Raw genomic sequence first — 26,444 nt, forward strand, 5'->3', positions numbered from 1 at the left:
GTCAGTGGTGCACTCTGTTTCCCGAGTGTATGAAACTTGCTTCTCCCTTCTCAGCTTATCCCTTCATTCTTGGAGGAGGAATTTCTGAAGGCTGGAATGTGGATACCATTGGAGGGACTCTGCTCTGCTCTCTGAGGGCTCCTCCAGCTGGTACATCTGGCTGTGACTGGATGGGTTTCTCAGTTGAAAGCCCCAGCTCTAATTTTAGTTTACAAAACTGGCAGAGAGTCATGGAGCTCACCCAGTCCCTCCAAGGGCTGGATGTTTTGCTCTTTTGACGTCCAACTTCATTGCTCAGGAGCTGACAAATTCCAAGTTTTCTCCTAGAGGCCTGATCTTATTCTAGGCAAGGTGCCTCCACGTAGAAATACCTAGAGTGAGCAATTCTGTGCCTTAGAGGCGAAGTGGGACTTACTCAGGTCTTTAAACTTATGTACATATCTGGGTAGTTTTAGTGGTTTATCACCCCGGAGGGACTGAACTGCCTCTGACCCTTTAGAGAAGCAAGTTTTGACACTGTTTTGATGAATCTCCATTTCCCCCACCCCTGCTCCCCTCCCTCTGCAGACCTGGGGATGTGGGACGAGATGTTAGTGGGCAGATGTACTAGGCCATAGGTGGAGTGTAGAGTGTCATTCACGGGCACTCCCCGTTTGACTGGAACTGTGAGGAACGGAGCCAGTGAAATGGGGACTGCAGGAGCATGGGTATGGAACGGTTTCTCTTTATGATAAAGACTGAGGAAATGTGTCAATAAAGAATTCCTTTGGGAGAAAATGGGGTGAATGTATTGTTTTAAGAGCACTGAAATCCTCTCTTGAGTGGATGTTATGAACTCGTCAGGTAAATACTAACTGCCTGCAGCAGCCTGAGGCAAGAAGCAAGTGAAATATTCCATCCTATCCCTCTGGTTTATCTGCTGGCTCTGTGGGATGCTCTCTCATGAAGGAATGTACTAAATAATATTTACAGTCTGATGTTTCCTTTCCACGATACTGGACACTGTTCCCAAGCTGTTTCCTCTGGGCCGGGGAGCTTCAAACTCCATGGCTGGTGTTGCAGGTGAATTCCACACTTCCTCAAGCCCTTTTCCTGAGCTGGGAGTGTGGGGCTGCAGTCCCAGCAGTAACCTTGGCAGTGGGAGCTGAGGCTGGAGAAATTTCTAATGTGGAAAAGCTGCAGCTGTGGTGCTGGCATGGCTGGACAGCGTGATACCCGAGGGAATCAGTCGCCTCCGTGGAAGCTCTGGCAGTCGAACAGCACAGCACGGGGGAGTCGTGGATGGGTGGCTGGAGCTGGGAGCTGCTGTCTCCAAGTTTAAAAGGGCAGTGCAGAGCAGGCAAATAGGTTGTGGAGAGGCCAGCAGAGATCCTCAGTGTGCTGTTTGCAGAGGAAGGATGCCCAGCTAGGCTTGGGACATCTGCTTGGTGGTGAGGGTTTGGTTTTGGTTTTGTGGGCTTTGGGTGTTTGTTTTGAAGGTTGGGGGTATTTTTCCTACATCACTTCATTAGGTAAAACTACATCTCTCCAAGTGGGGCTAAGGACAGACAGGTTGGTGTGAGACCTGATCCTGGAGGAGAGATGCTGCTGGGAGCACCCAGGCTGAGGTGAGGGCAGATGGCTCCATCTCACAAAGCAGGTAAACAGCAGAATCGAAAAGTAAGTAACTGCAAAAAGCAGGAAGGAGCCACTTTTCCCTGCTGGCACCATGTCCCAGCCCTCAGCCAAAACCACAGCAAGTGTTACTTAAGGAATTTGAGATTTATGGTCTGAGAGGGGTTGCACAACCACTCCAGCAGCCTGTGCTCATCCCAGCCGAGCGGGCAGTGTCCAGCGCCAAGCTGCCAGCCTGGGCCCACTTGCTGCACCCTGTGGGTGCTGGGGTGGGCTCAGCATCTCTTCTTGGGTGCAGACTCTGTGCAAGATCCAAGGTCAGTGCTGCGGAGCCCCAAAAGTGGCTGATGTTTTGGACAGGGAAAGGTGCAGGAGCTGGGCTGGGGATGGAGCTGGAAGCAAGGAGATGATGTGGGTGTGTGATTCATGGTGATGACTCTGTTGGCAAAGAGGATCCATCATCATTCATTTCTTTAAAACGTGAGTCAGAGGCAGCAGACGGGAAAGGCCATCAGAGCCTCACGGAGAAGCCACACGGCAGCAGGGCCATGCCAGAGTGATGGGAGGGATAACTGGAAGCAGTGTTCCCGAGGTCACCACCACAGAGCCACCTGCTCCAGGATGCACTGGATGGGTGGAAATTGTGTTTTTATCTAACATTGTGAAATAGCCGTGTTTCCCAGGGAACAGCCAGGAATGCCAGGAAACTTGAGCAACTGGCAAAAACAGACTCATGAGCTTAAAAACCTCATTTGCCCTAATTGTAAGCACTCGTTTTCATTGAAGGGAAGCGGCTCTGCACTGAGCTCCTGAGGACCCCAAGGGCCGGTGTGGGGCTGGGTGGGATGGCAGGTGGGGTGGCAGGATGGGATCCTCGGAACAGGGGCGGGGGTGAAGGTGCTGCCCGAGCGTACTGGGGGTCGGTGTGCGGGCAGCGGGCTGAGCGCCATGCCCTAAAGGCAGTGAACCCTCAGGCCTGCAGCACACGGCTGATGTCCTGGGGGTGTTCCGTGTGCTGCTGCAAACCCAGGCCTCCGGCTGCTCACTGTCCCTGCAGCCGCCGTGCGTCCGTCCCCAGCCCCGCGGATCCCCGCGTCACAGCCCCGCATCCAGCGCTCCCTGTGTCACGGTCACCAGCTCCTGTGGGGAGCTGCAGCCCCCGGCCTCACTGATCCTTGCGCCGCAGCCGCCAACCCCACTGCAGACCCCGGTCCCTGTGCCACAGTCGCCGGTTCCCGTGGTGGGTGGCGGCCGGCGCTCCCCGTACCGCAGTGCCCGGTGCCGCCGTGCCGCCGTCCCTGGCTGGCCGCACAGGCAGTGCCTGGAATACCACGAGCGAGCCTCCCCAGTATCGCTCCCTGGTGGTCTAGTGGTTAGGATTCGGCGCTCTCACCGCCGCGGCCCGGGTTCGATTCCCGGTCAGGGAAGCTCCGTTTTTGCCGCGCTCTTTCCCGCTTTTCCCCCCTTCCTTCCCCGCCCCCTCCGTTCCCATCGGGATCCCCCCCCTAGCGCGCGCTCCCGCCGCTGCGGGCGCGGGCGCGCGGCGGGGGCGCTGCGTGTCGGGGACGCGCATGCGCAGTGCGCCGGCGCCGCCCCCTCCCGTGGCCGGGTCCCGGTCGGTGTCTGGCGGCGGCGGCGGCACCGGCGCTGAGGACGGAGCGCGCGCGCCGCCGCGACCGGGCCCCGCGCGAGGCCCCGAGGAGCCGCCCCCGCCCCGCGGGGCCGCCCCCGCCCGCCCGGGGCTGTGCGGCCCCCGCCCGCCCGCCCGCGGGCCGCAGGTGAGCGCGGCGGGGCCGGGCCGCGGGCGGAGGCCAAGATGGAGCTGGTGGCGGTGGCGGTGGCGGGGGGGGCGCGGCGAGGCGAGGCGAGGCGGGAGGACCGGGGAAAGGTGGGATGTGCCCGCCGGTATCTTCCTGCCCGCCGACATCTCCCTAGCCGACGGCATCGCCCGCCGAGCATCCCCACCCCAGGAACCCCCCCGCCCCGGGAGCCCCCCGCCCTGGTCCCCGGTGCCGGTGCGGGGCCCGCGCCCACCCCCACTCCTCGGAGCGGTGGGGAAGAGCCCCGGACAAAAGGCCTGGGAAGGTGAATTCCAAATGAAAGTCATCTCTGTGTGTGGGAGCCGTGAATCACTCTGGCTCGCTCCAGAAGCCGGGGTGATTTTCCCTTCCCTTTCCTTACATTATCCTGCTTAATTTTTATCGAAATAATCAGTAGCCGCTCGGCTGATGAGGTGCTTAATGAATGACGTACCAGCGGCGGGAAGCAAATCCAGCCTTTATAACGTGAAACTTGCAAAGGCAGCATATTTCTGTTTATTCGTGCAGTGTCTTCTGGCTCTCAAATTAAGAATTCCAGTCAGGTAATTCTGGAGATACGGAATGCAACTGGACCGAACGGAGACAGCGATTCCCTGATAGCGCCTCGCTCCTGCTTTTGTGCCGTATCAATACCTGCCTGTTCCACACCAGTGACACAAAGCCTTGAGTTTATTAGCGGAGTGTGGGCACTGATGGAGCCGGTGCTCCCTGGGGAGCAAGGTGAAGGCCATCCTCTCTGACATAAGAGGGAAAGTCAAAGGGTTTTATCTTTTCTAGGTTTGTTTTCATTCAGGGGTGTTAATTTTTGTGCACTGTGAGACATCGCTGTTGAGCTGTCTGTGCTGCGGTAAGGCTTAAAAAAAAAAAAAAAGGGCATAAATTTGGTACATCATCTCAGACCGGTGTGAAATAATCTAATTCTCCTTGCTGATGTTTGCCTCGTGCCAGCTTATCATCAGGAAAGGGAAATGCTGTGTGTGTGCTTAAATACTGTGTTAGTTTGCTGCTTTTGAAGCAAAAACTTGCAGGCCGCAGTCACCCAGTGGCTGAGCAGTGGTGGTTCACCCATTTCTCTGGGTAAATTAAGCTCTCCAAAGTATGCAGAGCTGCAAGGATTTTCTTTGGAAATGCGTCAGGATTGGACCTATTTAAATTCTTGAATTGTAGCAGCCTGCTTGAAGTGGAATTTATTCTTTTGACTGCAATTTCATTAGAGGCATTTTCAGCTTCTCAGGCGTCTGTTGGTTTCAGGTTGCTTTAGGATCAGTGTTTGCATTTTTGTTTGCTTTTGATAGAATATGATAGAATCCTAATCTGACTAAGGGATCCTGAGAAATAGATGCCAAATTAATTTGCTTTAATGAATTAGCTCTAATAAATCAAGTATGCTATGCGCTGGGAGGGAGAAAAGAAGGGAAGCAGAAGCTGGAGTGGAAGAGAAATTGACATTAATATATAGAGTGTAAGATGAAAAGAAGTTTATTTTTATTGAGCAGCTTCCTGTGGCTTTCTCGCCATGCTCTAAGGGCTTTGGAGAAATTTGTCTTGTTGCTGGCAGTGCAGAATCTGCTCTGTGGAGAACTCAGGCTTTGGAGATGGGATTTTCAGCCAAACAGCTTTTTGTGAGCATAAATAAATACTTCTCTCCCTCCCTCATTTATTTTGTCTTAGGGATTGTCCGCAGCTTTTAAATGAAGGGGAGATGCTGCAACGTGGTCATGTTCCTCCTAAATTCTGGATGTGTTGCATTGATAAATTGCAGGCTGGAGGCACAAGTGGAAGATTCCCTCCTTCCCAGAGTGGCTTTATGCTATATTTAACCATATTTTATCAGTGAGTGCCTGAAAAAAGTATTGTTTTGTAGCATGGTTTGTCTCCTAGTGTGGGCCACAGTCCATGTAGATTATTCCCAGGAAGTATAAACACTGTTTCAGTCTTTCCCAGTGCCCAGGGATCCACCTCCTGCTCTGTTGGTAGCCTGTCCCAGTTTGCAGTTAATTTGGTTTGTGCCTGAGGTGGCACCATCACTGACCTGGCTGCAGCAGGGAAGTTGCTCAGGATGATTGGAGCCTGCCAGAGACTTGTTTTGCAGCAGATGATGGGAACAGGGCTTGGAATGCAGCTGGGGTATGGACAAGCTTCACTGTGCCACGTGGAGGCATCCATGGAGTCAGTGAGGGAGTTGGGATCCTCATACTTTGGAGAACATGGAGCAGTACCGGAGTATGACTTGAGAACTTTCATGCTGGAGGGAGTCCAGAGGAGGGCATGAAGATGCTCCCAGGGCTGGAGCAGCTCTGCTATGGAGAGAGTTGGGGTTGTACAGCCTGGAGAAGAGAAGGCTCCAGGGAGACCTTAGAGCCCCTTCCAGTACCTAAGTGACTCCAGCCCCTGGAGTGCCAGGGCAAGGGAGAATGGCTTCACTGATAGAGGACAGGGTTAGATTGGATACTAGGGAAGAATTCTTCCCTGTGAGGATGGAGAGGCCCTGGCATGGGTTGCCCAGAGAAGCGGTGGCTGCTCCATCCCTGAAGTGTTCAAGGCCAGACTGGATTGGAGCAGCTTGGTCTTGTGGAAGGTGTCCCGGCCCATGGCAGGGGAGTGGAACTAAATGATCAAAGCAGTCTGGAATTGCATGAGCCTCACAGCACAAGCGTTGATGTTGAGATCCCTTGTCCTCACAGGTTCTGTGTTTGGTAAGTGGTGATTGTCAGCACTGATGCTGTTACTCATTGCAGTTCCTCTCATGGTAAGCTTCAAGAAGGATTTTTGTCCATTTTGAACAGTGTGATAGGGAGAGTGAATGGAAACCCAGTTGGATTACTTAAGAAATCATGTTTTAGGTTAAATATAAAAGCTGCTGTTCTGACTCTATTTTTTGAATTTATGAACTCAGCTGCCAGAATATCCTCCCTGGAAAGGCAGGTACAACTGAAGGATGGAAGGGCTTTCAGCAAATCCTGTCTATCCTGTCAACGATTTGACTTAAAACAACAGTGCTCTAACTGCCTCTGATATTTACCATGTTTCCCTCTTTTATCAGTTTGCCAGTTTGTAATCTTTTTGTAAGTATTGTTAATGTTAATAACCAGATCAAAATATTTTTCAGTATGTCTGGAAATGGGTTGCCAGAACTTTTCTGCAGAGCTTATACCCAAACTGAGCGCTCCAGTACCTCCCCAGAGCGTGCAAACTGGCATCTGCTGACAACTTCACTTCTGTCAAACCACAATCAGGGATTAATTTAAGGTAGTTTTAATACATTAACTGATTTCCCTCACAGTTTGCTCTCAAGCTGTGCCTCTTTGTTTGCCTCTGCCTGGGAAGATGAGGATCTTCTGTTGCTCTCTGCTGGCCTGAGGAAAAGGATGTTTTCCAGAAGCAGGAGTGTGCTGCTTGGTGATCACTGGGGTTCTGTGAGGTGACCCCCACCTTCTCAGCAGATGGCACAGAGTCCTGCAGTGAGCCTGTCCCCTGTCTCAGGTGTGGCCACCTGGGCCTTGGGACAGCTGGGTCATGGCAGAATCCAGAGGGAGGGATGAGGAACATCACCAATGCTTAGGACCATTGTGAAGGATTGCACTGTTTCTTTTCACCTGCAGAAGTTGTTTTCCAGGTGCTCTGATAATTGAGGTCGTTTGAATTAAGCTGTACTGGTGCTCTGTGGTGATAGTGGTTGGTTAACCAGTGGCTGCTTTCAGTCTTGAAAGAAAGGAGTTTGAATGTTGTGATATCTTAGGATTTCCTTAGAAGCTCAGTTGAAATATTGTCTTAATCAATAAAAAAATACAAAGCACAATTGCTGGAAAGTGCATGTTTTTCCTTCAGAGGCACTTTGCTTCCTATTTCAGGCCATGCAAACTGATAGAAAGACCTGTGTTCCAGAAGGTGCATCAAGATTGCTTAAATGTTTTTAATAAAGTGATGGTAGCCAATAAAAAGGCTTAGCATTTTTTCCTGCATAGAATAGTTAATTCTAATTAGTGACATTAATTGTGGGGTGTTAATGTATTGTTGATACCTTGTTTTTTTTTATTGGGAGAACATGAATAAGATTGTTTTATCATATGTTAAAATTTGTTATATCCTGGCAACTCCTCCTAATTCCACTTATCTTGTATCTGCATTGCACTGAAATGTGCCTTTTTAAAGCCTTTTTATGCCTCTTTCATTAATGGTGAAGTGTTTTCAATGCCAGTGTGTTGTAGGGCCAAATTCAGTAAAATTTAAGTGCCTTTTTCCTCTGGGTGCAAGTTTCTCATCTTCTTGTGCAAGTATTGAAAAGAGAAAATTGAAGGTTTGTGGTGCACAGGGGTGCAAACAGAACGAGTCCTCTAGGCCCGAGTTAAATTAGCAGCTGCCATCTCCTCTTTCATAATCTGCTCAAGGGGTTTGTAAATGAGAATAGTTTCTCAGTGAAAGATTGGGGCTCTTTATTTGTTTGTTTGTTTGTTTTTTAAATATACTTCAGCATCATCATCTAAACTTTGTTGGGCAAATGGTTGAAGAAACAAAAAACCTGGTGGCATTTGGTTACCTGTTAACAAAGCATCACTAAGAAACCTCTTTTTCTGATTTGTGACATAAGTCTGCATTCATTAACTGGTATTTTTGTGGTGATGGCTTCTGACCAATGAATGATGCAAGTAAACAGTTCAGTGGATCTGGTTGCAATGACAGGCAGTATCTAAGACCAGTGACAGAAAAGCACAAACCAAGGATCCACCAGCACCCCACTTTTTCCCCTCCTGCTTTCAGGGCTTCCTCTTCCCTCTTGAGAATATTTATTTATATATCTGAGCACTTACACCATCCTGCTTCTGCTTTGGTCACAGGGAGCTTCACAGCCCTTCCTTGGTTTCATCTGGGTCTTACTAAAGTTGTGTTTGGTGTCAGGAATTCTGGAATCTTTGTGACTTTTAAGGAACAATCTGTAGAAAAAGTGAATGTACAGATTGCTCATGTTTTGCAGTGGGGACAGGAGAAGCCCAGAGTTCTCTGATGACATTACAGTGACCTATTATGCAGTTCCAAGAAGCAGAAATTCACAGAGGTCTTCTCTTTGCATTTCTCCTTCTGTGTCTTTAATTTTTTGGCTGTACTTCAAATGAAAATATTCTTTTCTATTCCATCTGCCATTACTTATTTTATATCTTAGCAGGTTTTTCTGTTGCTGTGCAGTTTTATTTATGTAGGCCTTTGTCTGGGTCAGTTGTCAGAGAATTTTCTTTACATATCTGCTTCTCATATCTTGAGGATTTAGGAACATTTACTGAAATGTCCCTAAGTGGACATTTACATAATTAGGTTTAAAGCTGCTTGTGGAGAGGAGGGGAACTTGGGATCCAAATTCCAGATGATGTGGGCAATTTCTAGTGGTAATATCTTCCATAATCTTGAATGTGCCAGGTGCAGGAAATTCCTTCTACCAAGGCTAGGCCCCACCAAATGAGATATTTGTAATTTCAGGTTGCTTCCCGAGTTTCCTGAGGGTAAGCAATTAAGAGATTGTTGTTAAAAATATTTTAAGTAATGTCTTAATTTTTCTTCTCTGTAGTTCAAAGGTCATCATGGAAGCTGATGCTCTTGCTTCTGATAGTTAGAAGTACAGGAAGGGGTATGAGCAGACAAAATGGGATGTGTAAAATCCTGTTCAGAGTCTGGACTGCAGTGTGCCTTTGGGAGACATGTGACATTGTGATAAAAGCAGGTGGAAGGGGAATAAAATTAATAAGTGTTCATGTGCTTTCACAAAGGCCATATGGGGTCCCTGTGAAATCATTTGGACGGGGAACTGAAGCAGTGCTGGGTTTGGTTTTTTTTTTAAGATCTGCTCTAGTCCACATCCACCAGGGACTGGAATTATCCCAATGCAGTTCCAGGTCAGACTGATGACAGCTTTCATCTGACACATTGGACCCATCTGATAGACCTCACCTGACTTGATCTATGTGGCATTTTGGGCAGGGGCCCTTGGTGGGTATGGTGAGCTGGGGAAGAGGTTTGATGTGGTTGGTTGGACCTTGGTTGGAGGTCCTGGATCCTACACTCTTCCCATCTCTCCCTGGCATGTCCTTACCTGCTGTTCTCGAGGAGGAAGGAAGGGACCACGAAATCCACTGAAATCTGAGGTGACCTGTTTCTGGGAAGCTAGAACCAGAAATATTCCTGTTTTAAATGGAATTTAAAAGCCAGATTCAGTTACTGTACAGAGCAGTGAATAGATTTAAATTCCAGGTTCGTTCTGAGCTGTTGTTCTTTGAGAACTTGAGGAATATTTTCCATGTGATGCCTATCAACCTCTGTTGCACAGGACCCTGCTTTCTCCACATGTACAATTCTGAGGTGCATCTTGGAGTTCTTCTGGTCCAAATAGTGAAGGGAAAATAGGGTCTGAAGCATGTATTTTCTTTGGAAAACTTATTTTATCATTTTGGTGTTTGGTTTGGCAAATCACTGGTCAGTCAGTCCTTCTTCTGAAGGCTGTCATGGTATTGCTGGGAAATAACATTCTTGCTTGGAGTAGACCATTTTTATCACGGGGCAAAATAAAAGCATGTTCCATAAAAGTATTTATTTTCCTCAGTGAAGTCTCACTTTTTCTTTTCCTACAAAGTTCCTGATTTCCACACTCTCTCACTTCATTCTTGTTGCACTTCTAAATTGGCACAGCAGTGGCTCTTCACAATAGACTTGGGCAAACCAGGCAGTCAGAATTAATCAGAAGGTGTTTGGAAGGTGCACAGGGTAATTTCCCAAGCCTGCCTATTTCCCTGAGTGCTTTGGATAACAGGGCCAGCAGCCAACATGACTTTGTTATTGGGCCTGGCATGGAATATACGTTGTGTGCAACATCCTGGATGATGAAAACCCAGCATCTCTGTGCTCGTTCTGTAATGCACAACTCCTTACCCTGGTTTCCTGCAGCTTATCTAAAAACCACATTTCTTCCTGTGACTTGTTTTTTTTTTTGATGTTTTCCATGTAAAGGCCAGGGAGTCCTTCTTGCTGTTAAAAAGCATCTGTGGTGACTTTCACTCTTGCTGTTTTGAGGCTGTTTAAATGTGTAGATGTATGAAATACTATTTTTAAATAACCCTAAATGAGGAAAGGTGCTATTTTACAACTAGTTTTATTCCTGTTAAGGATCTCCAGGAGGACATACCCTTGGTTTGGGGAATACATGTAGGAATGACCCTGGTTTAACATTGTACCGATGGCGTCTCATCAGGGGTACAGGCAGAGTGAAGAGACATCTGTCACGCTCCAGTGTTAGTGAAAATCAGAGGGAGGAATAAAAACATCAGTCAAAAACTATGCATAGGGTTTTCAGACTTTATTATCAGTTATTTAGGTGGAAAAAAGACTAAATGTGATAATTCCATACTTTGTGCTGAAACTGAAAGGCCTTGGGAATGGCCTTGGATTAAGTGATTAAATTATGCCCCAGTATAATAGTGGCCTTTTGGTTCTAAGCCCTCTGAAATGTGACTCCTGTCTGAAAACCTAGTGTGTAAAATCTACACTTGTTCTGATTTTTGCCCAATTACAGTGTTAGAAAACTCAATTACAAATAAAGTCTGGATATGGTTTTTCCTGAAGTGTCAGGATTTCAGCCTAAGTCTATGGTCTGAAATACAAGCTGTGTCTTTGCTTATTAAATTACCAGTGAGTTAGTGGGAAAATCAGTAGGACAAATACATTGTTTATTGCCCTATTATTTCTAAATTATGGACTGGCTTTTTTTTTTTTCTTTTCAAGCAGCCATGAAATACTGTTGCTAGACTGAGTGGTGGAACTGAGGACATCCTTCATCAGGCAGTCTGCAGATTAAATGTATGCAGAGTGAGAGAACAGGGGAAATAAATATCATTATGGTTTGTGGGGGAGTAGTATAAAATAAATCTTTTTGTTGGTGAAACCATACTGTATGGTTAGAAAATACCAAAGAGTTTGTCTCCTGTAAAAGAATGCCACTTTGAATTAAAGCTGGTTTTAATTCAGCCCCGTGATTTGTTTGGGTATTTGTAGCTGAAAGAGCTGACTCCATCATGCAGGGGGTGTACTGGGTATCATTCTGGGGATATTATAAGAATATTGTGACAATAGCATTGTATTCATTGGGATAAATTTGGGATCACTAGGGAATAAATGTATTCTCTACCTCAAGGTGCTTTTTTTCTGTGATTTACTGTGTGTTTGCCCCTTGACATGTGCTCTGGTTTAATTTGCCTGAGAAGAAACAGAAATATTTGCAGTGAAGGCATCACCTCTGGCATCACCCAGCCTTCAAAAGGAACTTGATTGTATTTTCCTGCCAAAACAACAAGTAGAAGTTTTGAGTAATACAAGTTGTGCTGGTCAATTCAGATTTTATTGTGGAATTCTGTGGTTTTAAGCCCTTTCATGCTTGTGAATGTCCATGTGCTGGGGATTTGAATGGGGTAGGTATGAAACTCATCTCGTTGTGGCTTTTAGACCATTTTCTGTAACACCTGACACCACCCAGAGGGGAGAAATCTGTGGCATGAAGTGAAGAATGTCTTCCATGACATATATATCTATATATTTCTGTATCCTGGAGGTACTCTCTGGGGATATTGGTTTGTTTGCGTTTATACTCACCCCTCCCAGTCGTCAGAGGGGTTTTACCTACGGCCTCTGCCCCACTTCTAATCAGAACACCCCTTGCTCCTGGTGATGTTTTATTGGTTTTGTTTTTATTTGAGTTTTTTGTTGTTTTTTTCAAGCCTAAAATATATTTTACAACACCAATTTCTCAGTTTCTGTGAGGAAGTGAAATAATCAAATAGTCTCTTCCCCACCCTCCACAAAAACTGGGGAAATCCAGTTGAGCAATTAGGAGAAGTGAGGATCTTTAGATATGCTTAATTTTTTAACTATGCAGAAGAAATAATCTCTGGAACTAAAGCCTTTGGAACTTTACCTGAGTGGATACATGTGCTGCTTGAATAATTATACTTCACCTTAGGCTGGAGGACCTGATTGGATACAAGAGGTAAAAGTAAATGGGGGAGAGGGGAAGATTACTTTCTGCCTGTATTATTAAATAAATAAGGTTAATTTTTAGAATACAACCCAATATCCTGTGAAATAGGTTCTGACAGAGGCAGTGATGTTGGGTTCCTGGTAATCACATAAAGGCATTTTGGCTTTTCTGTATCTGAGCTTGCTGCATGGTTGTTTCTGGAAAATACAAAATCTTTGTAAGTTCTGCTGTTCAATTCTGATAATTTTGCCTTTTTCTTCATAACTTTTTAAGTGGAAGATTTGTGTGCTTGGTGGGAGACAACCATTAAAGAGCAGAGATTAATAATCTGAAAATAGGTGAAGTTTCTGAAAAGGGAAGCACCAGAGTGGATCATTTCAGATCAGGGTGAAGATACGAGTATCGCCTTCAGTTGTTGCTATAAACTGGTCTTTCTTTTTGCTTTTTTACTCATTACAATAAAGTCTTCATTTCAAAGTCTTTAACAAAAACTGCTCATGATTGAAACTGCCAGGAGTGTTTATAGTGTTTATTTGATGACAAAGCAATTCTAACACCAAATTAGGTGTAAAATAATTTTGGTTTATGTTTTGCAGTTTGTAAGGCTATACTTTTACATTATTTAAATTGTGTGTATGGGCAAACCCTCATTTACCTTTTCATCTGCCTCACAATTGGTAGGAAAGGAAAATAGGAATGAACTTATTTCCCCTCCATCTTTTACTTCTGTCCATGAGCACAGAGAGGAACCACCTTCCCCTGCCCCTTCACCAACCAAGTTGTAATTTGAAAGGTGTGTTCCTTTCTATTCCTTTTGTGTCTCAAACTGCTCATTTGGCTTTTTTTGCTGTTCTTTGTAACCTCACTTTGTTCATTCTTTTTGACCAGGCAAAAGACTCTTGTGCTGTAAAAAGGGGCTGCTTGGATCAACTTTGTCTCCTTAGTTCTCTTTTTGTAACAGTCTGTTAAGGGGTTCATGTTTTGACAACTGATGTGATTTTCTCAACCTTTTCTTGCACAAGACAATAGACTTCTTTTTTTCTTCCTATTTAAAAGCCTTTAGTTGTCTTACCTACAGGTGTGACATAATAGTGTAGTTCTCATTTACCCATCTGTTCCAAGAGTTCTTTTATATTTTAAAGGTTAGGCTATATTGATATAGTCATTAGCAATATGAGGGTTTTTTATTGATGTAGTTTATACAACCCACCTGGCAGAAATGGGGCTTTATGTCTTTGAAGAAGTTGAAGATATTTCTTCAGAAAAGTGACATCAGCATCACTCATCACAGCAGGGAATGTTGTGGGTTGGTTTGTTCTAGTGAACTTGCAGTATGTAGTCACGGTGATTCAAAAACTATTTATAGGGAGGAAAACTTAAGAGTAATAATGAACAAAGCAAACACATCTGCTGATTTTCCAGAGATTTTTAACTGAGTAAGCAGATGTGGTTTTTTTATAGCCATGTGCAGTTTGTGATGCTTGCACTCTGCACATAAAATACTGTGATGTCATAAACAATAATTCAATATTGCTGAGAGATTAAATAGGAGAAATGAAATCCTAAGTAGGGAATCCATTAACCCCACCCCCCAGGTTTTTAGAGTAATTATTTTAATTGAGGAGAGAGGATAGAAAATGCAAATCAAATACTTCATATTTTCTCCCCTAATATGGAAAACCTTCTTTGGTAGGTTTGAGTCTCAATCTTGTGTAGGGTAAAAGGTCACAAGTCTTTATAACAGGTTGGTCAATCAGACTTAAATGGTTACATTTTAATCTGCTAAGCTCATTAGATAAACAACACTGTGTCGCTGTAGTTAAGTTAGTCACAAGTTTCAGTGTAACCTCTCTTGCAGTCAGCAGTGCTGGATGTTACAGCATTTCAGACTTGAATTTAGCAGAAAAATGGTATTGCTCCAGATTTCAATTATTTAAAAGCCGTGTGTTTCTATTTTTTTAAAGAACTCAAGAGAATTTAATGAAGCTTTTAGTGTCACAGTCTTTCAGTGTAGGAGACCTGTCCTCTGTTCCCAAGGCAGGTGGATTTGGACACAGTAAAGTTCTTTTTTTTCCAAGAGATGTATGCATTTACATTAATTCCCTGGATATTCAGCTTTCCATCAGGGCTTATATGTTAAAACAGAATATTTTTATGGATATGAGATCTCTCACATGATCTTTATCATACGGTCACAAACTGAATAGCAAAATTCAGCTGAAAGGCTTTTGTGCTGTGATATAAAAAATGTAAGCAATGCCAAAACACACTCTTGGAAGCTTTAATTAAATATAAAATATTAGTGCTCTGACTAATAGGTTAAAAATATTTATTTCAAGACAGCTACAGGGCAAAGAAAAGTGCTTTAAAATAGTAGTGGTCTTCTGTAGGCGCTTGTTAGCCAGATTGCTTTCCCTTCAGCTGTTTCACATTGTTTTTCCAGCAATGATTCATTTTGCAAGTCATGTAGGCAAGAAGGGATGTGAAAAAGAAAGACTTTGGAGTTTCTATTTTGTATATTGATTTGCTTTATTTTATTTACCTTAATTGCAGCCTTATTTCTTTAAATGCTTCCTGACTGTGATACAGCTCCTGTACATGGTGGAGATGGATTATGAAGCCATGTATGCTGAAGATAATTCCCCCTTTCTGGTAACAACATATGGAACAGGATGGGGACAATTCTGTCAGTAGAATTATTCAGTAAAAAGGGTTTTCCTGCATCTCTCAGTGGAGGTTTGAGTTCTCAAGAAACGCACATGCTCTTTGTCCAGTAGAACTGAGAACATGTGTGATTTCTGGAAGGAGAAGGCAGTGTCTGTCTCTTGGTTAGAGGAGGAAAGGGTGCTGAGCAGATTTATGGTTCCAGTATATGGGGAAGATACAACAGTACATAAACTGGATTCAAATTTGCAGGAGAAATAAGGCTGGAAGAGCTGGTTTTGCTATGAGCAAAATGGTTGCAAGACTGTCGCCCTGATTTCTTAGGATTTTCTAAAGCCTTCTGAATTTACATTCTTGTAGAGAACTTTCTCACGCAACTTTCTGTAAACAACCTATTGTTTTGCATTCTTTCATAGAAGCAAAGAAATTTAATGAACTAGTAGTTTGTCCAGTGTCGTTGGAGAGGTGGCACGTTCACCTTCCACTCCACTGACATCTTTTGAGAACTATAAATGATTAGAGTCAGAAAAAATAAATTAGTCTCTTCATTGTAACCAAAGCTGTGGTGCGTTGTTTTTTCCTTATATCCTCTAGTAACACAAGACCATGCAACCTCCTCAAGCAAATTTCTTCCTCAATGTTACAGAATTTACCACAGTGTCAACGTGTTGCTGAATTCAGTTTGCATTTGTGCAGCTTTGCTTGTTTTTATCTTCATCATTCCCTAATCTTTTTTCTTCTAATTTTCATATTCATTTCTTCAGCAGTTATATATTCCTCTCCCCAGACTTCCTCCTTTCTCGTGTGTGTTCTTGAACCTGGTATCATGCACTGATGTGGATTTTGAGCACTTCTGTTCCTTTTCCAGCATCTGTCCTTTCCTCTTCTCTGCTTTTGTTTGGATTGTGAATATCATGTAATAAGGAGGGGAGATATTTACGAGTAATTACAAGAAGGGTATTATGTAGAGCTCTGGGTCAGTGGATCTGGCCTGCTGAATAATGAGATTGGATGGGGAGATCAAAACATTCCTGAGTCACTAAATTGGAATTGCCAGTTGCAACAGAAGCTGCGGGAGTGAACCCCTGGGAGGTGCTGGGCTGGCTCAGTGTTGCCAGGGAGGATGCACTGGGGAAGGGAGGCTGCGAAGTGCCTGGCATGGGTTTCTCATGTACTTTGATTTTTACAAGAAGCAGTTTCCTTGGGAATTTATTTTTGTCTTGTTTGGTTATTTTCAGCTGTAAATCAGGCTGCCTGCTCTTAATGAAACTTGGTATTGGCATAGCTGTGAGACTGAAGGAAATGTTGCTGCTTGCATCCAGATTAAGACAACACTTGACTGTGTATTTGGAGTATCTTCATGGCTGGTTATTATATATATAAGTGCTGTAAAAAATACTAACTTTTCTGCTGATGGAGTTTTGATGAGGCCTGGGCCAGGATCTTATATTTGAACCTTTTATCCACACATCATAGTATGATATTTACATCATTATATGCCCAGTTCTGACCTTAGCAGGATAGCTGATTTTTTCAAAGTACATTTGTCTCCCAATTATATTTGGATCTTGCTTTTTTTCCCTGTTCTATTAATATTATTTCCATAAATTGAACGTAGTTTGACTGTGAGCATACTTGGATCTGGGCTCGCTGTCTGAAACAGAATGAGTGACACAGTTAGAGGTGGTCTTCATCTGGGTAGGGAGCCATAATTCTGGTTGCCAACACCATTAACAATCTGCAGCTTTCTATAAATTCTTAAATAATGTTCTTGTTGTGGATTATTTTTAATGAAGAAAGCTGTGGGCAGAGAACCTGGGAGCTTCTAGAGCTTCACAGAATAGGACATTTTTCCTTGGGGTCCACCCTCTAGTATTGCACAGGCTCTGAGTAGGAAAGTTTAACTCTCTGCCTATCATTATTCAGGAAAAGTCCTTTGCTGGTTTCTATCAAAGGAACTAAACAGATCCATTAACAATAAGCTGATTATTGAGTTGTTGGTTGGCTCATTCATACCCACTTAGGGATGTGTTGCTGGATCAAGCAGCTTCTTACAGATGGCACCAAGCAACTGCTGTGGGCAGCAATGCCAACAGCTGCCTGGGTGTATTCCCAACATCTCTGTTTGCCATGCTGGAACCTTCCAGCCCATGAAAGGCCTAATTATTAATTCAGCGAGGAGTTTATTTCTCAAGTGCATTCCGAGCTTGTTCTCTGAAAGCTGTTAAAAGGATTTGTATGACAATAAAGTGATGATTTGCCAGGTAAAAGCTGCTCTGAAGTTCCGCTCATGAATTTTATTGTTCAGTCATCTAATGCATAAATGACTTTGTGATTGGTAATGTGGGTTAGATGTGTCCTGGACCTGCTTAATCAGAAAGGTATTTTAATCTGTTGCAGTGAGTTTCCCTGATTTTTTTCTGTAGCACCATGTAGCATTTCCTAGGCTGCACTTTGCTCTGTTATTTCCATGGGATGGCTGATCTGGAGCCTTGACTGCTGAAAGACAAAGTGCGTGCTGCTGGGTCATCTCAGGTTCTCTCCCTCCTTGTACACCAAATGAGACTGCTTTTCATCTTCTTCAGGATGAGGGAATCCAAATTGGATGACACTGTGGTTTTCTTGATGGAAATCTGTCCTTGCAAGAGGAGCTGGTGCTGCTCCCCAGAGCAGGCTGTGCCTGCTGCTCCGGTGCCGGAGCTTGGGGTCTGCTGTGTTGGCTAAGCTGCTTTACAGTCTCTCACTAACAGCACAACAGATTACCAAGACTTGAAAAACATGCTCTGGTGTTCTCAGTACATATATTCGCAAAGGCCTAAGTTGAAAAAGTCCAAAGTCTTAAACAGATAATGGTTATTAGAGTTTCCATGCAGCTGGCTAGGTGTGCGTCTTTCCCATGATAAAGTTGGGGAAAAGAGACTGACGCTCTGGTTCAAACCATTGAGGCCTTGACTCCATGTTTTTAAATATTTGTCATTTATTTTGACAGTTTACCAATTCTAAAGACAAGTATTTATGTTGTGGGGACTTATTTTGTACTTGTGGTACAAATATTTGTAAAACACTTCTGTGTTTTTACTGTCCAGTAATGTGATGATAATTTATCAATTAATCCTCAACTTCAGAATTGGTGAACAACTAATTTGCTTTCTTTTTGTTTTTAGGAGAATCAGTTTTAGAAGTGTGTGAAGATTGCTATCACTTACCTTAGAATATTCAAAATAGACACCAGGTGAGTTCTGGATTTTTTTATTTCTTGTATCTCATTTAAATGCAAAATATTGCTGAGGGAACAGTTTCCTACAAAAATCTCTTACTACCTCAGGAAGCCAAGGCTAAAACACTTCCTATTTTTGTGTTAACACAATCTTGTGTATGCTTCTCTTGTCTCCCCTTTAAATTTTTTTTTCCTCCCTTGAAAAATACCAGATTGTCAGGACAACTCTAAGTGACTCTGAGACAGATGGACAGGATGTGGAGGCCAGTGGTGCTTTTTCCTTTCTGTGATAAATCAATATTTACTGAAGTGCTTTCAGGCTTGGTGTTTTTATTTAGACTTTTACTGATAAATACTGGTTGGGATAGAATAATTCAATTTTAGATTAACACCTGTAGTTAATTTTCTGCACTGGAATTCTTTACAAAGCTGGAATCTTAGCTTTAACCAGCATTATATTTTACCACTTAGCAGCAATTCTTTGTGGAATCCAAATCTTTCCTAAAATACTCAAGTGCTTCCTAAAGTCGTATAATAAAGTATCAATTAGACACTATTTTTGTAAGAGCTGGCAAAACATAATTTCCAAGCTGGACCATTTAATAATCTTTTAATATGCTCTTAAAAGTGTAATTGTAGAGGGCTTGACAGCATTCCTGATAGTTTGTGGTACAGACATGTGCAGGGTTGGGCTGAGCTGGGACAGCAGCAGCCTCCTCCTGTCCAGCACTCCCAGCACTTCTCTGAGTCTGTCTGTCATTCCTTCTGGTTCTTACTTTCCCTTTTGGGGATTCCTCTGTTCTCTGTGTAACTGGTGATATTTTGGAAGACTGGGAGGATGTTGTGTGCTGGTTTTAACCCAACCCAATGGATATTTGCAAACAATACCCATTAAGGTTAATAACCTCCCATTATCCTGTGTCCAGTGGGTATCATGCACTGTGTCAGCAGGAGGTGGATTTTCTCTTTACAGTGGGATTTCACTTTCTGGAACAGCTGTTTCCAACCAGATTCCCCACCCAGTGTGTAGACAGTTCACTGTAATGCTGTGGACAGCACCTGTGTACAGGTCTGTGTGTTGGCATGTCCATTCAGGAAGTGATTTCATTATTTTATTTAATTTTTAGGAACTTAAACTGATGAGCATACAGGCATTGAGAAAATTAGAATTCTGGAGATTGCTCCAGCTTCAGCTGGAGATCTTTAAAGCTAACCTTGTTTGGTGTCCTGTGCCCCTTTTGATTTTGATCAGTGGAGCTGAACAGCCACAACTCCTTCCTGGAGCAGCCTTTCCTCCAGCAAGGAAATTCAAGGGACAGCAGTGCCTGTGTGAGTTACACAGGGGGAGATGAGTGTTACAGTTTCCAGAGGTTTGTTCTGGAATAAATACTCAGTGCTTCAGCCCTGGAGGGAGATGGTAAGAACCGCTGTTACTCTTCTTCCAGAGGCTAATGACACCCACATATTGTGGGTGTTGTCCATGGCATGAGCCTTCCAGCCCTTTTATTTCAAGGTAGCTCTTCCTAGATCCAGCAGTGGTGGTTCAGTGTTGTCCCAAGCACCTGCTGTCGTCGTGAGCAGTGTCAGTTCCTCCACCCTCCGTTCTGCCACACAGCCCAGCATGTTTTCTTGGAAAAATGTGTCCCCCTCGCTGCCAGTTTCCACTGAAATTCTTTGCAGCATCTTGCAGCGGATCAGATGGAGTTTAATTCCTCCTTCTCTGCTTCTGGCCACCAGATCTGCTGTCACCCTTTTCACTGCAGACATTATTTGGGATGTTCTGTGAGTATTTAATTCCCTAAACTGGCAGAGAGCTATTGATTTTTTTCCCCTTGGCTGTAATAACACTTTGCCATTTTAATGAGTTAAATACAACTTCCAAAAGGGTCAGCAGACCTGGCAGAAACTAAGGTGTCACCAGTTTCATGAAACTTGATGGGGTTCTTTAGGGAAGCTGAAAAGCAAATTAGTGTTTCTAAGGTTCAATTTTCCATGGATGTATTTAGAACATTAAGGCTGACTTCCATAAATAACCTGCCAGGTTTAATCTGAGTCTTTTCAGCGAGGTGGTGCTGAAAGCAGTTGCCTGTTGTGGTAGAGCTGACTGAGGCAGGATGCTGTAGTACTCAGATGGTTAAACACTCTGCTGGTTAATCCAGGAGATTACCTTTCTCCAGAGCCTTCCCAGAGAAACCTCTTCAGGGCATCCTGCTTGGTTAGAAAGGGGAGCAGATGGCTTGTTGCAGCTGAGCACAACAGTTTTTAAAAATACAGGGCAGCTTTCAGGATTGTGAATTAGAGCCACGTGTGAAAACAGCAGAAATGATACCTGAGTTTAGGAAAACTTGGAACTTAAATAACTTGCACCTTTACTGTCTGTTTCATATTTAAAAAGCCAAAGGTTGCATTCCTAGTGATAGTACTCCTCTGTTCCCTTAAGTAAAAAGCTTCCCAGATTAATTCCCATCACTGCCTTGCCCTCCACTCTTCTGCCAAGGCCAATGTGTCCATTTCATACCAGTTTGGAGAAATAAATGTTAACATCCCATTAGAGCAAGCTGTGGATCCCCAGCACTGTTCAGATGGAAGCAATTCAGGATGCAGCAGTGTGGAATTGTGTCCCTGTGCCTGCAGACTGACTGCCTGGGTCAAACTGAATTCATTTTTATTAAATAAATTGGCCCTAATTGAACAGTGCAGATTTTGTTAAGCAGAACATGGTGTATGGCTGTGATCTGCAGCATCTGTCACCAAGGCTACATTGGATTGATGATACAGGAAGCTTGTTATGCTTAAATAGAGCTGCAGCTTTTAGCAAAAATGTCCATAATGACCTGGGAACTCCTGTTTGAAGCAGTATCTTCTTCAGAAGGGCTAAATCAACATGTAAAATTACATTCGGGATGGTTTTTTTTCCCCTCTCCTGACTTCTCAGGTCCCTGTCCAAGAGCAGTAGTAGTGACAGACACTCCTTGGCAGGGAGCTGCTGGCAGGGACTGGTGTGCTGGAGCTGCAGGGAGGTTCCTGGGAGGGTGGGAGGAAGTGATGATGGGCACAGAGCAGGAGGAGCTGAGCAGGGAGCCTGGGAAGCAGCAGGAGCAGGCTGCTGTGATTAGGTAGATTATCAGAGGCACGTCAGATCATCAGTCTTTGACCTCAGCTCTGGGGCAGAGGGGGCTGGGAGGCTGCCTTTGGGAAAGGCTGGCCCAGAGGGTGGTGTCTGCTGTGTGCCTGCATGGAGGGTTTCTTTCCTGAAATATGGTTTTCCTTTCCCTGAATCAGATTATGCCCAAATAAGTGAGTTGTTTGTGTTGTGTCTTGCAGCACTCAGTAATTTTCCTCCCATACAGAAAGCTTTTGGTGCTGAACAGTGTCCTTGAAAAGAAAGTATTTTCTACCCACACATTCACCTTCCAGATTTGGGGTGTAGTTAGAATTTTTAGCCAGAGAATTAGAGTTTAGACAAATTATTATTAATAGTAATAATTTATAGCCTCCTATAGAAGCTTTAAATTAAACTGGCTAGACTTGCCAAAGGCTTCTTGAAGGCGATTAGATGAGCGTTTGTATTCCAGTTAAAACAACTGGACCTGGCGAGCAGTGTTAAATGGATGTGAAGTCAGAGAGGCCAGGTGAGGCAGAGAGTCAGCAGCAGGGTCTGAGCTGAACAAGACAGTGGTGATGTGTCTGTCCACATCCTTATCACTTGGTCCCCCTTGTGTGGGTGTGACAATTCCCATGTGTTGGGAGAAGCAGAGGTGTGGTCTCAGCTCCACCCAGGCAGTGCAGGGGGTGAGGGCTGAGGGCGTTGCTTTCTGCCAGCCTTGTGAAAGCTGAGGTTATTAATTTGTTGTATAAGACATAGGGTTAAATTAGAAAAGTCTGCTGCTTTAAATATCTTTTTCAAAGGCTGCATAATCTAGTGTGGGCTAATTGTAATGACATAATCCAAAAATAGCCAATAGTCTTTTCTTGGCTGCTCATCCTGGCTGCAGTTCTGCAGCTAAAGAACAGCAAAGCTGATCTCCTCGGGATGGGAGAGGGCAGAACCAGATCTGGTCCTGGCATGGCACAGGGGACACCTCTGGGGTCTCTCGCATTTGGATGTGGAGCAGGAGGTTAATCCATGTTCAAGTAGCATGATTTTAACTGGAATGCATGTTAAATGTTGGATCCACAACTTTAAATTATGAGGGAGGGGGATCTCCTCTCTGGGCAGACGTTCCCTCTTTCCTTGTGGAATGCACAGGCTTGGTCATGCTGGATTTGTCTAAGGATTCTGTTTGACCTGGTGCTGGTGATTTGGGAGTTGTGGAGAAGGTTGTTTTTTTGGTTTTTTTTGTTTTTTTAATGTAATTTCTGAAACATAAAATACAAATAAAGTCAGTTACTCCTGTGCTAGTGTGGTGCAAAAAGGCAGCCTCAACAGCAATTTCTCTGTTGCCATGTTGATTTTTATAGGTATTTTCAGAAATAAATTATCTTAATATTAAGACTAAGAAAGGAGATGAAGTGACTTGAGAGATGTGTTATGCAGTACATAGATACAGCTGCACCTCAGCTCTTGATTTGGGGTGTTTGGAAAGAAGAGTTGAGTCTATACAGTGGGGATTCAGGGTGGCTGTTGTGCCAACAATGTAATAGTTGTTTTCACTGAATTTTAGAACTTTTTACTTTCCACGCGTGTAAAGAACCTTTTCAAAGCACATTCTATAAAAGCTCAATCTTGACATGTAGACTATGTTTTTGAGGACGATTTGCTTCAAGAGGTCTGTTTTTTCATTTGCTTAAGCATTTCTTAATCTTTATTTTTTTTGCAGGGGCCAGTTCTCTCCTCAGGTTAGCTCAAGATGGCAGACCAGAGGCAACGCTCGCTCTCTACCTCTGGGGAGTCCTTGTACCACGTGCTGGGGCTGGACAAAAATGCCACTTCAGATGATATCAAAAAGTCTTACAGGTAAAACTTCGAGTTTTATGCCTGTCCCAGTAGCACAAATGGCTTTAATTCAGTGTCTATTCAGTCTATTTATGTAGAAGCCTCGGTTGGTTTATTTAGACCTTTTGCATGAAAAATATGTGGGGAAAACAGGTGAAGACATTGTTGCTCCTTGCAAAACGGGGTGTGAAAACATGTCTAGGCTTTAAATTTTTCCATCTTATGTCTAGTAAGTTAAATTCTCAAATGCACAGTTCATTCTGAAAGGTCCTTGCCTAAGTTTGAGCAGAATTTTAATACTGTGATCAGAGTTAAACCCGTCCTGTTATGTAGCCTTGTATCTGTCTTAGGGGTACCACAGGTGTGCAGAACTGCCCTGCTGTCCATCATTTCCACTTCTGGCACAGGGAGATGGAGATTAAAGATACAAATAAGGATGAAAACAGAGCATGAATGAATACATTTTCCTGGAATTCTGTTCAAAAGTTCTTGTTTTTTGTGGAGTTATTAGTTTAAAAGATTATTTTTTTCTGTATCCCTTTCCTTAAGAGTTAGACACATGAAATGGCTTCATACTAACCAAATAAAAACTACAAAAAAGAGTCTTGTAACATCTTCCTTTCCAAGAAATCTGCTTAAAGGCAGTTGCTGCTGTGACCAGTGGCAATGTGTTTGGATTACACTAGGGGTCAGCATCATCTTTCCAGGAGGATACTCATTGTCAAAATTGTTTTCCTTTAGTCTTTAACACCAAAGATTTTTCCTTTCCAAAGTTACATGATGGCAACTACGTGGTGAACTCTACAAATAACCCAGGTCCACAGATTTTCAAAAACTAGCTTTATCTTCCTAAAAGCTTTAAGTGGGAGTTTGAATAGTTTATCTTCAATAAACTGGAAAATAATTTTACTGTCCTGGGGAAAATACTGTGAAGTTTTTCCTTTGGAGGAACAACCCCATGAGATCCTGGGGTGAAATGTAGCTGGTTCACACTTACCTGAACCTTCAGCTGATCTTGTTTCCTCTTCTGCTTCTTTATCATGTTCAGTCTGAACATCCTTTGCTGGCCTGGGGGCTGTGGGGTTTGTGTACGTGTAGGAAATGGGAAATAAAAATATTTAATTATCGCAGCCTGACTGAGCCCTTTCCAGGTTCATAAAACTTCCCTGTGATTATTTCAGTCCTCACTGAGGTTGGGGCACAAGTGGCAGCTGTGGACATGATTTACTGGAGCAGCATCATGCACAGTGAGGTGTCCCAAGGGCACACTCGGGCTGGTTTTTAAATGCTGTTAGATACTTGCAGGCACATCCAAGTGCTTGCACACGTCTTTGTTTAATGTTTGTCTAAACATTTCCCCACTGCAAAGCTGACATGTAATTGTCTGCAGACTCCTCCTGTCTTTTTCATATACGTGACTTTGTGGTCATTTTCTGTAGGAGGACAAGTACCTTTTGTGGTGGAGGAGAGCTGCCAGCATGTGGCTCCGTGTCATTTTTCTACTTGGGAGCACGTATTTTCTCTTTGTAAGGAGGTGTTTAGCCAGTTATTTCTACTGATGTCTGTAAATAGCCTGGGCCATGTGAGAACTAGCACATTTATCAATGCTTTATCTGGTTTTTTTGTTATTTATAAGAGATCTGGCCTGATTAGGGGAGGTAGGTTGTGATTTCCTGATGTCTCGAAACTCAGAAGTGTTTTCTATTCTAGCAAAGCTTGAACTGAAAAGTACTTTGTTCCTGCACAGGAATTGGTGAATTAACCACAAGTGATCGTGTGTTCTATTTTTGTGTTCAGACACTGCAGAAGCAGCAGTTCAGACACTCTTCAAGCAGCTGTGGCAACTTGCTTTTATTTACTCTTTGGTGCTATACCTTAAACTTGTGGTGTGTCTTTGCTGTAGCAGGAGCAAAACTTACTGGTGGAAATTGCTGGAGCTGAGGATAAAGAAAACCCAAACCTATTTTTATTCAATGTCTCGTATTTTTTTCCATTGGATTTCCGAGGGTCAAATCCTACAGTCTGAAGTCAATCCTGTAAACTAAGCAAGACACTGCTGTAGGCTTTTATTATCATCTAAGGAAGAATCATCAGAGAAGTCGAATCCCAGGCGAAGGAAAACAGATGCAACTTAAAAGTCTCCCTTGAGTGGCAGGCTACGGAATTAGGGAAAAAAAAAAAAAAGGAACCCAAACCCCAGGTTTCATTCTCTTTCTTCTTTCTGCAGGAAACTGGCATTGAAATACCATCCTGATAAAAACCCTGATAATCCAGAGGCAGCAGAAAAATTTAAAGAGATCAATAATGCCCACGCAATATTGACCGATGCCACAAAGCGAAACATTTACGATAAGTATGGGTCTCTGGGGCTCTATGTAGCAGAGCAGTTTGGTGAAGAAAATGTGAACACATACTTCGTGCTGTCCAGCTGGTGGGCAAAGGTAAATAAAAGGGCACAGGAGTTAATCTGGGTTGGTACTGGAAACTCTTAGAGAGCTCCATTTGATAACTCCTCTTGGTTTTACCTTTGAAAATTGCTGAATTTCGGGCACCGGGTTAATTAACGTTCTCTTACCGAGTTGTGATCTTGAGTTCAGGAGTGTTTTTCAAGGAACTTCCAGTGATACAGGTCTAATAAGCAAGACCTGGGTTACTAATTGAAGCTTGGACTCTTCTGGTGGATTTAGAAGAGATAAGAATTTGGGGGGTATTCTCTGATAATATCTGGTCAATATTTTTGCAGAATTGAGTCCTGACTGTGAACTTGGGCTCACAGAAAATCTCCTTACATTTCATTGCATGGGTCCATTTTTCTACCCTTTGCCAGCATTGCTTCCATCTGTTGATCCCCTAAGGAAGACAAGAATTATATCACCATGCTGGTTTGCTGTCTGTAAAATTTTTTTTTTTTCAAATAATTGCACGGTGACCTATAGGAAGACTTTAATTTAGCCCATTGTCACTGTGATAAGCACCTGGCAGACCTGGCTTGTGTGGAGCTGCCGTGCTCACATGCTGGGAGCATCAATCCTCAGCCATGCCCACAGCCTTGGGCTGCTCCAAGTCCCTGCTGTAGGTACATCATGGCCTGTGCATCAGCTGGTACAGCTCAGTATTTTCCAGGGTTATTTATGCAAGTTACAGCTTGTCCTGAACTGTTGTACCTCTAGATTTTAGTACAGA

General features: G+C 43.7%; 1 protein-coding gene and 1 non-coding gene across 3 annotated transcripts in view; both read left to right on the forward strand.

Annotated features, from left to right (window-relative positions):
• Window positions 1–2,969: 2,969 nt before the first annotated feature.
• Window positions 2,970–3,041, forward strand: TRNAE-CUC (transfer RNA glutamic acid (anticodon CUC)). Its single transcript has one exon. It is a non-coding gene; the product is annotated as a tRNA-Glu (tRNA).
• A 182-nt stretch (window positions 3,042–3,223) lies between these two features.
• DNAJC5 (DnaJ heat shock protein family (Hsp40) member C5) overlaps window positions 3,224–26,444 on the forward strand; it is a 31,231-nt gene continuing 8,010 nt past the window's right edge. The window contains exons 1-4 of one of the 2 annotated variants that reach the window (XM_068207843.1): window positions 3,224–3,392; window positions 18,273–18,339; window positions 23,142–23,282; window positions 25,489–25,702. In XM_068207843.1, the coding sequence (XP_068063944.1) occupies window positions 23,176–23,282; window positions 25,489–25,702 (321 nt within the window). In that variant the 5' untranslated portion in view covers window positions 3,224–3,392; window positions 18,273–18,339; window positions 23,142–23,175. Of the gene's footprint in view, window positions 3,393–18,272; window positions 18,341–23,141; window positions 23,283–25,488; window positions 25,703–26,444 lie in introns of both variants that reach the window. The other variant, XM_068207842.1, reaches the window with a different exon arrangement.

This window comes from Anomalospiza imberbis, chromosome 17 (genome assembly GCF_031753505.1).
Source record: "Anomalospiza imberbis isolate Cuckoo-Finch-1a 21T00152 chromosome 17, ASM3175350v1, whole genome shotgun sequence".
NCBI lineage: Eukaryota > Metazoa > Chordata > Aves > Passeriformes > Viduidae > Anomalospiza > Anomalospiza imberbis.